At 31.5% G+C, this 13,570-nt stretch overlaps 1 protein-coding gene across 1 annotated transcript in view; it reads left to right on the top strand.

Moving 5' to 3' along the window:
- The window catches only part of LOC124540839 (homeobox protein OTX1-like), a 63,204-nt gene extending 52,844 nt beyond the window's left edge, over positions 1-10,360 (top strand). The window contains exons 3-5 of the mRNA XM_047118565.1: positions 3,072-3,226; positions 7,500-8,267; positions 8,428-10,360. Of these exons, the coding sequence (XP_046974521.1) occupies positions 3,072-3,226; positions 7,500-8,267; positions 8,428-8,718 (1,214 nt within the window). The 3' untranslated portion in view covers positions 8,719-10,360. The remainder of the gene's footprint in view (positions 1-3,071; positions 3,227-7,499; positions 8,268-8,427) is intronic.
- Positions 10,361-13,570: the final 3,210 nt, after the last annotated feature.

Genomic DNA, 13,570 nt, shown 5'->3' with positions numbered 1-13,570 from the left:
GAACCGTAACAAGATCTAAACACGAATATACCATTAGCAGTCATAGACAAGCGAGTATAAACAACCTAGTAGCCCTATCAGAAATCAGCCGTGAAGATAATATCGCAGCCGACGCAAAAAAAAAAAAAGAAAAAAGCCATGTCATGAGGATTAGCGCTCGAGCCCCCATTGTCAACGATGACAATTGGAATACATTCGTCTCTTTTCAACCCGAGCGCGCACAACGCGTAAGAAAGAGGCAGATGTATGTCTATTTATTTTCACTTTTCTATGGATAGGTAATGTGACAGTTTTCGTATGAAATGTTTGTTTGGAATAGGCTGAATGGGGACGGTTTCGGACTCGTTCCGAATGGATGTTGTATTATTTTATTTTAATCCGTAAGCGAGCGGGCGATTGAAAAGTCTAATAACGATTTCGCCCCAGCTGAATTTTGATGTTCGATAATAGAATTTTTAATATGATACAGCGGAGAGTGCGCGGTAATATTACAAATGATAACGTTCTTTTTTTAAATAATAATTTTAAACATTATTCGAAATGATAGAAGGTTCTTAATTTAAATATGTATAGTTTTATTTTAATTATAACAATAATGAGAAAAAGCTAGTAACCCCCATTGAGATAAAATGGCTAGCTAACCCACCATTAATGTTGAAATTTTACCTAGATAAGACCTGTAACAAATTTAATTTTCTAGACTCAGTAGTTTTGACTATGTATTGATAGTCAATTATTTTTTTTTGTATTTATAATATTGAGCAAAAATATATTATAATTTGTCACGAAACAACAAACACATCTCCACTACACCATTCACTAACATGTTTGTAAACGTAAATAATAACAAAAGATAATGTAACGCAGACGCGCTGTCTGCCTTAGCCTATTCACACTTAAAAAAAAACTAAACACACATGATACGTCCAAGCAATTAATCACCAAATTTTCTCTCGCATACCTTAATGTCAGGCTTGTTAAAGAGCTACAAATGTAATTCATACTTGAATAATGACGCTCTAGTATTTAAAGGATTACACATTTAATGTTGTACGACCTCCTTTCTATTTGTTTTTGGTTCCAAATTTGAATTATGACCAGTACGTTTCATTCAAAGAGTTTGTAGTTGACATTTGACGTATAAAATATATGCCGTGTAGTTAATTTTTAACATAGACGACAGGTATTTTAAAGTAACAATGATTGGTCGGACTTAAGTTTAATTCACTTATTGTAATACATTTTATTCTGATACAGTATTTGTAATTAAATGATGTAAGTATATCGAATTGCTATTGGTGGAAAAGTTGTTTTTATTTAAAAAAAATAAATAATAACTATACATCGCATGGGTAAAACTCACAAGTTTCATCTAGCACGAAATTATATATAAAACCTATTTATAACAACTGAATCGTTTCCATGTTTTCATTTATATTATTCATATTTCGAACGTAAAATATTAAAAAAAAAAAACAAAACACTACAGTCTGTTTTGGATTGTAGCTATTGTTGAGCTTCCGGAATTATTGATACTACAAAATATTATTGATATACCTACACGCCGGTGATATTTATATACCTATATAGTTTACATATACTATATATAAACTTAAACCTGGATATATATGCTTGTGTTGGTTTAATTGAGACTTTTAAATTTATGTATACGATTGTAATAACCTCCGAACAATATACTTTATGTACATATTATACAAAAGTAAAGGTTCATATACACAAGATTGCTCTGGTCCCTCTTTCTGATAAGATGTTTGGCCAATAATTGGCGCTATAAAAAATAATGACCATTCCTTAAATCGCCAATGCGCCACCAATTTTGGGAACTAAGATGTGCTCACTCTCCCTTCAAACTGTCATACAACAATACTATGTATCACTGTTTGGGAAATATCTGATAAGCGGGTGGTACCTACCCAGACGAGCTAGAAAGTCTACCAATAGAAACCGATAAGTCATAAATACTGCCTTTAATTTGAACTCAATATGTATAAAAAACAAAATTATTTATTGATTTTTTTTAAAGTACCCATTACTGAAAATGGCATAATGAAAGTGGGCATATTCGTTAAAAAATTTAAAAAAAAAAACAGTGTCCACGCTTCACGTAGTATTTTTACTCTGTGACGCTAAATCAAGATTACAAATTAAAAAAATATATAGAACAGTACTTATGTAAATTAACGTTTGATATTATTATAATACTAGATTACAATTATTTAAACCGGTTCCTGTGGACATTATGTGACATTTAAGATTTATTCACACGTAGTCAAATGACGCGCGAAATTGAATTCGCCATTTTTGGCGCCTGAATTGATATCAGACTTTTTGTATAGATTATAATTGGTGAGAAATTATTGATAGTTAAATATGTTAAGCAAATGCAAATATTGTATTATTTTAATATATTTCTAAAAATGAAAGTAATTAAATTAATGTTATGAGTTGTATTGATAGAATAGTTGTCAATCTTAAGTAAAGTTTATTAAATAAAAAAAATATTAAAGGCAAAGATTAGAATGTAATTATCTATCTTTCTTCTATAGATACTATTCATGAACATATAATTGACATTCCACAGACTATATTGTAAAGTAAACAACACACACAAACATCGTTTAATATATTTGTGACAGACATCAAATTAAAAATATAGATTCTAAATTTGAATACTTATAGATTTTTATGACAGGATTCCGTCACTGACAGATGCGAAAATAAAAAAAAATATATGTTTGTTCGAAAGAGGTTTTTATCCCGAAATTTATTTAAAATTTTTAATGATTAGTTTCGCTAAACAACGGAACTCTTCAATTAATGCAAATATGCGATATCGGCTTTATATATATGTTGGAAATCACTATTGAATTCTTTTTAATTTGTGTATTCAATTATTTAATAACTTATTCTTTTACGAATGTTTTGACATATCTTTTGCAATTTTTTTTCAACAAATACATTTGACGGTAGCTTAGTACATAAAAGACATTTACTTCAAAAACAAGTATAGTGCGACAAAGATAAAATATAAACCTATCTCTTTCCCACAGGTGTAAATCCAAGGAAGCAACGCCGGGAGAGAACTACATTTACACGGGCACAACTGGACGTGCTCGAAGCTTTGTTCGGCAAGACCAGATACCCTGACATCTTCATGAGGGAGGAAGTGGCTCTGAAGATCAACTTACCGGAGTCTAGAGTGCAGGTAGGTTACATAACACTAGTAACAACGGTCGTAGACTTAAGGTCTAAAAGTCCATCTTTTCTTGGGATACGACTTTGTTTCATATGAAATTTCATCTATTTGGTTTTAGCACTTTGGCATCAATGGCGTTTGATAGAGTTATTTTCGAATTTATAATATTAGTAAAGATATTACCTTTTGGGTACCCATCGTTGTTATTAGTATGCCTTTTAAATATAAGATACCCTATCAGTACAAATGAAATAGTTATTTTCGAATGATTTGGCAATTGAAACTTACTTGGACTTTGCATGGACTTAGGCCATTCTAGACTCGAGCTAGAACAGAGCTCGACTCTTAGAATAGAACAATTCACAGCTCTTAGTAAAAGTAATCTATATCAACTCTCATATTCCATTATATACCATTCCACGCGGTCAACATTTATACAGTAACTAGTTTTAGTTGATTATTATTAATCTCATATTAAAATTCATTATATGATTTTTTCACGAAATTTCGACCAACGTGGTTAAAACCAAAAGGAGAGGTTAAAAATACTAGACCGGAGTTAAAATGTAGAATCTGCGATTGTATGCTACGAGAATGTAAACTGACAGAATTTTAACTACTTAAAATATTTACTTGTATAAATATTTTAAATACTTAAAATATTTATACAATTATTAATTATTTTAAGTATTTAAAATATTTATACAATTAACGGTCTAACCTTTTTACTAAGCGTTTAATCAGCAGCTAATGACATTAGCCAATACATTATCCGTTCATTGAAAGAGGTAATTTGATTTAGATCCTCCTAAATAGTTTTCAATTTATAAGATCACTCCTTTAAATACAAATATTAGTTTATTTAAACAAAGATAAATTCGATATTTACAGCATCTTTATAGATTATTTAATCCAACTCCATAGTGGATCAATATTAAACAGTTTCAATAATCTTAAGATGTATTTAAGTATCAATCATAATCCGCTAAGAGTGATAGACGAACCACCCAGAAGAAATTAAGAAAAAAATTAAACGCCTCCTCAACGGTTCACGTCTCACTGAACTCTGATTCGCTCAAACGTTCAATTTATATCAACACGGATAGGGCATTAGCGTTCGATCGAATTATGCGTTCGAAATTTCGAAATTTGTAAATCGAATCATTTAATCCTCCTTTGTTCTGTGAGATGTTGACGACAATGTTTGAATATTACGTTATGTTTTAAATATCGAACCGTCCGATACATTTGAAAATCGAACACTTATTTTAACATTCCTTTATAAATATCGCGCATAAATTGGGTTAAACTTTATTTTAAACTATCTGTGCCCGCGACTTTATACGCATTTGAATTTAACAAACAAATATTGTTGTAGTCTAAGTCACTCCTAATTATATTAGTTATCTGCCAGTGGAAGTCCCGTCAAAATCGGTCTAGCAGTTCCAGAGATTACCCCGCACAAATAGACAGACAGACAAAATGTTATTTTGATATATATACCGTGTATACATACATATATACGCATTGAGTAGAAAAGGGCTATTTTAATATTACAAATAGACACTCCAATTTTATTATATGTACTTATAGATAATTCCGGATAAATAATAAATCATTTGTATTTAATTACGAATATAATAATTCCTTGTTCTCCTAGGTATAATCTATATAATATGTATATACCGTATCTGACTTTAAATTTATCATATAAACTTTTACAATTTGAATAAAGTATATTTTTATTTTAAAATATCTGCAAATAACCAATTAGCAATAAAAACAAGAGTCACGCTAACTAAAACTCCCTCCATAAAGATCGAAATCAATTTCCTTCATTCATTATACAAATCTGTCGGCCATCTTGGTCATTAGTCTATTCTCTTAGATTATAATCTGTGCAGGGCCGCTGTAATTGGTTTGTTCCGATTGTACTGATAATATTTAATGATCTTGTTTGTGTGTTTGTTCATTTATAGATATAAAAAATATTATTTGCAATAAATCAAATTCATTTAAGAGACTATTTGCGTAGTTAAAAAATATTCAAATTTTATGCATTAGGGCGATACAGGTTATAAATATATCATGAGTTAAATTCAAATGGTGTCAAAAAAAGCTTAAAATAAAATTATTTTTAGTTTCATATATTTCATTAGCAATATTATGTAGAATTTCACAAATTAATTGCTTTCATGATTACAACAATACAAGTAAGTATATCAGACTACTAAGGTACTATTTCGTAAATTATTAAACCGCCCAGCTACATTTTTTTTATAATGTTGTTTCCAATATACATCTTAAATCCGATGATTGCCGATGCAATGTAAAAATGGTTAATTGTTAATATACTTAATTGTATTATGTACACCACAAACACAGAATACAGATATTTATTCTTATGTTTAATTTATATGTAGGTAAGTAGTGGAACTTTGGCCATGATAATTTTGATGATGTAATTTATATTTTGTATGTGATATTGTATCTACTATTGGTTGTCCTAATGAAAGTAAACATTATGGAATACTTGTGACAAATTAAACTTTTATTATAAAAATACTCGATCATGTAGGGTTTATTTAGCTCTCATTAAACTGGTTATTACTACTAATTGAAACAACAAGATCCAATGGCTTTGTTATACATGAGATGTAAAGGCAACATATTTTTATTTTGTTGTTTTATATGTATATATGCCACATAAATTGTCAATAAAAATAATACATAACTTTCACATATATAAAGGAAGTTAGAATAAAAGACAAAACTAAAATCGGTAGCAAATTTTCCGTGCGTACACAAACGAGGTACGGATTACCGCCACCCCTCGCCATTGTGAATAAACGAGTTAATAACTTTTATGAAAAAGAGCAAAGAATGAATGAAACGAATGCTTTCGATTCGTAACAGATGCGCGCCGCCATTTTGTGTTATAATTATACGCGGGAATTCTATGTTTCATGTCAAAGGCATTATTTTTTTATTGTTATTTTTTTTTTAATGCTTGTTAACAATCATACATATTTATTTAACTAAACGTAATATAAATAATTAAATAGACTTACAAATTGAATATATTTTTTAAGACAGTAATATATATATACAAAGGTTGTCATATATAATTAGTGCTGGCAATTTAAAAAAAAAATTACTCAAATATATTACAGATAAAACGAAATAAAGGCATTAAGTACCTCCTACAAATGTGATAAATTCGCGCGGTAAAAGTTAATCTTATGAATAAACGTTGTAATGTTATTAGCCTGTGTGACGCTAATGTCTGCTGCCGAATGATTTTACATCTGTCATAACTTACATACATAACTAGGAGGCAAGCAGCTTTATTACTTGTATGTTTAAGCAATTCATATTAGTGTTATTAACAATATTTATATATTTCTTTGCTACAATCGTAGTTTATTACGTTTTGTATATTGTTATCGTTGAGTATATATTAGTACAACACAGATTAAAAAGTTATATTTATTATTTTATTATTAATGAAAAACAGTATACATTAAAACTCTTACGTTAAACATAAGGATATATATAGGTTTGTTTAAGTTCACTGGGTGGTAGGACTTTGTAGAAGTCAGTCTAGGTAGGCAGCAATCTCTCAAACAGTACTCAGAATTCATGTGTTCCGGCTTGAAGGGTGATTGTGATAGTGTGACTATAGGTAATAGAGACATAACATCTTAGTTCCCAAACGTGATCATTGTCTAATACTTAGAACTTACTTACTTAGTAATTGGTGGTGACCATTTTCAATCTAGGTGGCCCATTTACACGTTGATGACTCGCCTTTGAACTATATTGTTTTACAAGTATTATACAAAACAATCTATACTAAATATTTTTTCCTTATTTTGATGCATCTCAAGATGTTTCAATTATTCAAATATATAGTATATAAATAGTGTGACTATAAAGACAAGGGACATAACATCTTAGCTCCCAACGTTGTCCAACCCATTGTCTATCTGATTGTCAGGTGGCCCATTTGCTTGTTGGCCTACGAACTAAATCATAAAGAATCATTTAGCAAGTATCATTCAAAAATATTATACGAAATTATTTTTATATTTAATATATTTTGCTGAATCTTAATTATAAAAATAGATAAATACGTCGTTACGTGTTCTATCGCTTATCAGAATGTAAGCTGACAATTCACGAGCATTTTAGATATTCTTCTTATGTCTTACCAAACAAAACACTTTTAAATTATTTTAACCATAATGACTCTGCTTTAATCAAAACCTTTATTCCCCAGGTCTGGTTCAAGAACCGCAGAGCAAAGTGTCGACAGCAGCTACAGCAGCAGACCAATTCCCAGATATCGAGCAAAACCTCTTCAAACTCCAAAAGCATATCATCGAGTAACTCAATCAAAAGTTCCAACACATCATCGAAGATAACGACATCGAAATCGTTGACCAACTCCTCAAACTCGCTCACGTCAACCCAAAACACGTCCAGCATCACCACATCCTCCCCCAACCTCCCGACGCCGACCACGTCAGTGAGTCCCCCAATAAATGTTATTTGCAAGAAAGAAGCGGCCCCCTCGAACTACGATTCATCGCCCTTGAACAAGAACTTGTCCATTTCCCATCACTATAATTCGAATGACGCTCTCAGAATCAGCAAGGAGTCATCACCATCCGATGCTCTATCAAACGTTCACAACTATGGTGTGACGCCAAAGCAAGAGCTCTATAATAGCCCGAAACGGTTGGACTATTCGAGCAAAGTCGACTATTCGGAGAAATCGTTCGGCAGTAATCTAGTTAAAGACCAGTACAGCTCCCGTTTGACAGGAAATTTAACTCCATTAGGGTCCAATTCATCTATCATGACGACCCCTTCTCCTCCCATAACTCCCCAAAGTTTGAACGGCCCTGGGAACGTCTACCATCCGGACAGCTACAACAGTTTCCACTGGCCGGGCAGCTCGGACTACATCAGGAGTTATTCCAGCTCTCATCATCATCAGGGATACGGGCAGAGCGCATACAATTCGCCATACTATCCTAGTCAGGTAAATACTTATTTCAACCATTAAAACTATGCTTTTAAACAATTTTATTAGCATTTTGTATTAAGAATTATTCTATATATGCTTAAAAACGATAAGATAAGAACTTCGGTAACAAAAAAAAACATAAAAATTAGATATCTAATTGTATTTTCATTCACAGATGGAGTACTTCAACGGTTCGAGCGTGAACCAGTCTCACGGCACCCATCACTCCCACAACCTAACGGCCAACGGCAACCAGCTCTACAACCAGGTGTCATTCGGCAACCCCTCTCCCCCGGCCGCCTGGCCCTCCCACCACAACATCCTGTCGTCGGGCCCCGAGTCCCCCGAGAATCAGCCGCAGAACTCGCCCCACTTAAGCATGCTCCAAGCGTCCCAAATCACGAACTTTTCAAACTCAGGCAACAGCTATTTCGCGCCAGAGAAGTACGGTATAAATATGGTGTAGTGTTTCTAGTCTTTTCCTAGGTTATTGTAAATACTTCCTATTATTTAAGTCACTAGGTGATTTATCCAGACGTCGTTTTGCTTCTGCGCATTAAATAATTGTCTATGGTCAACAGCATTTGGTAAGCGTATTTTTGGCAGCTGTCAAATTTTGAATATAATCATTCATTCTTTTTGACATTCGTCTGGTTCCGAAGTGTATGAAAATTTGATAGTTGTTAAAAATGCGCCGTAAGTACATATCACTGGTTATTTTGAGTTAGATAAATTCTACGAAGCGAAGCTTTGTTTGGATAAATCGCTTAAATAAATTTGAGAGTTTAGTCTACTTTGTAAACTTAGAATATTTGGGCAAAACCTAAAATCATGCTGGCACCAAATAAATCTTAAATAAAGATCATGATTCCTAAAAAAAAAATATTTTTATCACAATTGTAAAGGACTAAAATGTTCAGCTTTTAAGCAACTTTTTTTTAAAGTATGATTTTACGATTTGCCCATTTCCTAATTTACAAATACGCCCATAAGACTTTAATTTTTGAAACCGTTCGTAACGATTTTCAACGAAATTTCATAACGAGGCCTAATTACCTTAATGTCGGCTTAAAGTTGCCATATAAAAAAAAACCTGCAATTTTTTTCGCTTGTACATTCCCTTGAGTCATATCACTTATTGTATTTAAAAATTAATAATTTTAGATTATGACGACGCTTGGTGAATTCGCGTAAATTTATTATTATTGTATATATTATAAAGTACTGTGTAAGAGTTTTTATTTTTAAATGAAATTTGTAAATGTGCGTGCTACTATTGTATATGTGGAATAAATTGTGTAGGTCATAAATTTTAAGTGTTAAATTGATTAGTGATTCATAGAAGTACTCCTTGGAGCTTACTAAAACCTCCTTTAAGAGAATTTGTATCCCAGTGTTACCAGTGGTAATTATAATTTTTTTGGTATTGCCAACCTTTACAGAGCTCCAATACAGTACGAAGCTATGATACATTTCTCCCTAATTTTTAAAAATTGTTTGCACTCTGATTGTAAAAATGAAACATCAATTAGTGCAAATAAATTGTACAGATAATGTAAAAATAATTTATAATAGACTAATTATTGTTTTTAAATAAAGAATTTGGGATGACAAATTCTTAGACGCAATCGTTTAATTTATTGGATTGTCTTAATTTTTTTTTAAATCTATAAATTCTTTTTTAACAATGAAATTACAAAGAGATTACTAGATTTAAACAATGTATGTTTTAAAATAACAAACACGTCGTATGAGTCTGGTTGCACAAAAAACGGACATTTAAAAAAATAAATAAAGCAATTCTAAATTCAAATATACGTTGCTCTATAAAAACTGTTGGAATAACATGAAAATTGTGCGTTCTTTTTGCAACCGGTACGTATCTCGCGTTTATTTAAAAGAAAGACTTATTTCGATGGTGGTAAGGTTGATTTTTATTTACGAAATCGTAGGTGATGTAATGAAATTCGTAACTTATAGTACATTTTATGCTTGGACATAGCTAAGTTAGTAAGTACGCGAATTCCGCGTTCGGCGAACAGTCAGTGTATTTTTTTTTTAAGTTAAGTTGTAATAATTATTAATTGATAGCTATTGAAATATTGAATCCGAATATATGCATATAAAATACATTTCTGTGTTTTATTTTATTATAATAATCTTTATTTATTTTATTACAAAATACAAATTAAATTGGTATTTAAATAACATTATACTTCATATTTATTCAATATACATTCAATAATAACTTAATATTTAGTAATGATAATAGCCATCTTCTTAGTAATAATAGATTATTACAGTACAGTAGTTGAGATTTGACAGTTTTTTTTTTTAAATTAAAATAATATAATATCATTATTATTACTCAAGATTTAAAAAAGTTAATTAACAATTTTATGAAAAAAGAATATATTTTACCTTTTCTTCTTTCTTCTTCAACTTGCCAGACTTCAACTTTGAAAAAAGCAAAAAAAAGAAACATTTTATGTAAAATTATTAAGCATTACATTCAATATAAAGCCTCTTTGAATAGTCAGATGTAAATATTTGGAAATAAATCTTAACTTCTTATAAGCACATTTCTACCATCGAGTATTTAGCAACGCATAGTTATAACAAATGTTTAGCCAAATTTCTCAGTTTCATTAAAATTCTAAATTGAACCTTTTGGGTTCACTTTTTCAACATATGTAAAGCCGTATATCCAATGAGACCAATGATACATCCCATAGAAGACTAACATTACATTACATACATTAACAGTCTGTACATTTCCCACTGTTGGGCTAAAGTCCTGTGTCCCTTTAAGCAAAAGGTTTTGGAACATATCCCGCCACGCTGTTCCATATTTTCGGCTGAATTTCGATATTTTCTTTCACCGCCAAGCACTAGATGAATTTCAAATGCATGTACGAAAAATACTAACGTTTTTCTTTTAGTCATAAACAGCAGCCTAAACACCCGTTTCCAATTTCTATTATTGTATGAAAAACTTTCATCCCTAATTTCACTCTCTCGGGTGATGAATATTCAAAAACGTTGTAACAGAAGTCTAAATACTTTCAATAATAATGAACCCTCACACAATATCATCCTGAGTTTCATCCTCTAGGGCAGAGGTCGGCAACGCGCGGCCATCTTCCTTGCGGCCCGTGAATGTTTTGTAAAAAAGTTGACAAATATATTAAACTTACAAGAAATAGCGTCTCAAATGGAACCTCAGACATTACACTAAAATTTGTGTTAAGTCAGTTTCCTATTTAAGTCGTTTGTAGTTTTGATTTCTTTATTTTTCTAAGCTCAAACATATGAACATAATGTAAGTATTACGTGTACGAATAATCTGTATCTTTTAACAATTTTCAATAGCATTTTTATTTTATCTATGGAATATGACTATTTAACACTAATTAGGTATATTGGGTTCTAAGGTTTATATCATGACTGCGGCCCGCCTATACTTTATTTTGCGACCTTGTGGCCTTTGCCTACCAAAAGGTTGCCGACCTCTGCTCTAGGGGATGATTTTTCAAAAATCTTTAGTAATCTGTGTTTAACGTATAACGCAAACTTAAATAACGAGTTCCATGACACTGACATCGGAAATAATGAATACGAAAACCCTTTACAATTCTTCATAAGTGAACCTATAGTTACACTGGCTCCATCATCCTTCAAACCGGAACACCATTAAGAACACCAGGTCCAGGTTTCAGAGCCGTAAGTCATTACTGGCACACTCTGGTCAACTTTGTCTTGAGACACTGCTGTATATGGGAGGAAAAAAATTGAATATAAATCATGCAAAATACTTACGTAATTAAAAAAGTTAAATTCGTTTAATAGTAAAGATTTTATCGTAGAGTTTGTGTTTGTGTGTGTGTGTATGCGTGTGTGCGTGTGTGTGTCATGTACAAAGATACATTTCACTTTCTCACTTCAATCCAATCCATCAGCCCATTTGTCCACTGCTGGCCTCTTCAATTGCACGCCACTGAGATCGTTCTTGGGCTACTCGCATCCAGCTCCTGCCAGCCGTCCTGCGTAATATAATTCTTTCTTACTTATAATCATACATTTCTTTTTCTTTTAAGTAAAAATAAACTCTTGCACGCACGTAGGGTTCCGTAACATTGTCCATAAAAACTCATGTTTTGTTCTATGGGACTCCCCTGAAATATTTAATTTGTTTTGTACTTATTTGTTGTTACAGTTTTAGTAAAATTACATCATTAATAAAAAAATGATGAAATTTTGCATAAAGTTTGAAGTCCAAGTGTATATCATATTTCGTACCTTAATCCAGAAGGGTTGGAAGCTGACACTAAGTAGATTATTAAATTACAATATAATAATTATTTACAATTTTATTTATTATAAATAAAAATTTTAACAAAAGGTAAAACCGACTTCAAACAAAACACTATTTTTAAACAAGTAAATATACACTAAAAAGTAATGAAAATAATTGCGTATTCAATATATTTTTTGGAGTCCTCCTAAGTAAAATGAAATGAAAAACATTAGACTACTTAAAAGTCGATTTACGATTATGTAACGTAGTTATAGTTATTGCTATATTTGTAGCCGGTGTCAGCCGCGGGTAGGCGCCTCAATAATCAAAAGAAAGAAGCGATACGAGCCCCTTGATTAGTAAAGTAAAGTTTTTTGATAGATATAGTTTTCTTGGTTGACACCGACTCCAATTATAGCAATAATTATATAATTATATTATCGAAATCGGTCCACCCAGTTCAAAGTTATGTGGTAACAAACATAAAAAAAAAATAGAGACGAATTGATAACCTCCTCCTTTTTGAAGTCGGTTGAAAAAACGATATCAATCACAGCTCTACTGTGTACGCAGGCGAAATAAAATTTTAAACTAGTTTTGTTTTAAACACATATGAAAGATTTGTAACTTCGACTATGTTATGCATAATTTGCTCTCTCCTTCACTTCATTCTATGTACTGTAATAAAAAGCACTAAAGACTTTATAGATCTGTTCACAAAAAAATATTAAAATGATAATCAGCTTTCACTCGTATGAGTGCGTGACGCTCCTACTTTGTTTTATCAGTCAGTAAAAAAACCCATTAGGTTAAATATATTACTTTATTTAAAATTATAAATGATTTTTATAGATTTTAGAGCTGAGATGGCCCAGTGGTTAGTACGCGTGCATCTTAACCGATGATTGCGATTTGCGGGCTCAAACCCAGGCAAGCACCGCTAATTCATGTGCTTAATTTTTCTGTAAAATTCATCTCGCTCAACGGTGAAGAAAAACGTCGTGAGGAAACCTGCATGTGA

The sequence above is a fragment of the Vanessa cardui genome, chromosome 26 (assembly GCF_905220365.1).
Source record: "Vanessa cardui chromosome 26, ilVanCard2.1, whole genome shotgun sequence".
NCBI lineage: Eukaryota > Metazoa > Arthropoda > Insecta > Lepidoptera > Nymphalidae > Vanessa > Vanessa cardui.
Note: the sequence above shows the minus strand (reverse complement) of the source record. Positions and strands in the feature narration are given on the sequence as shown.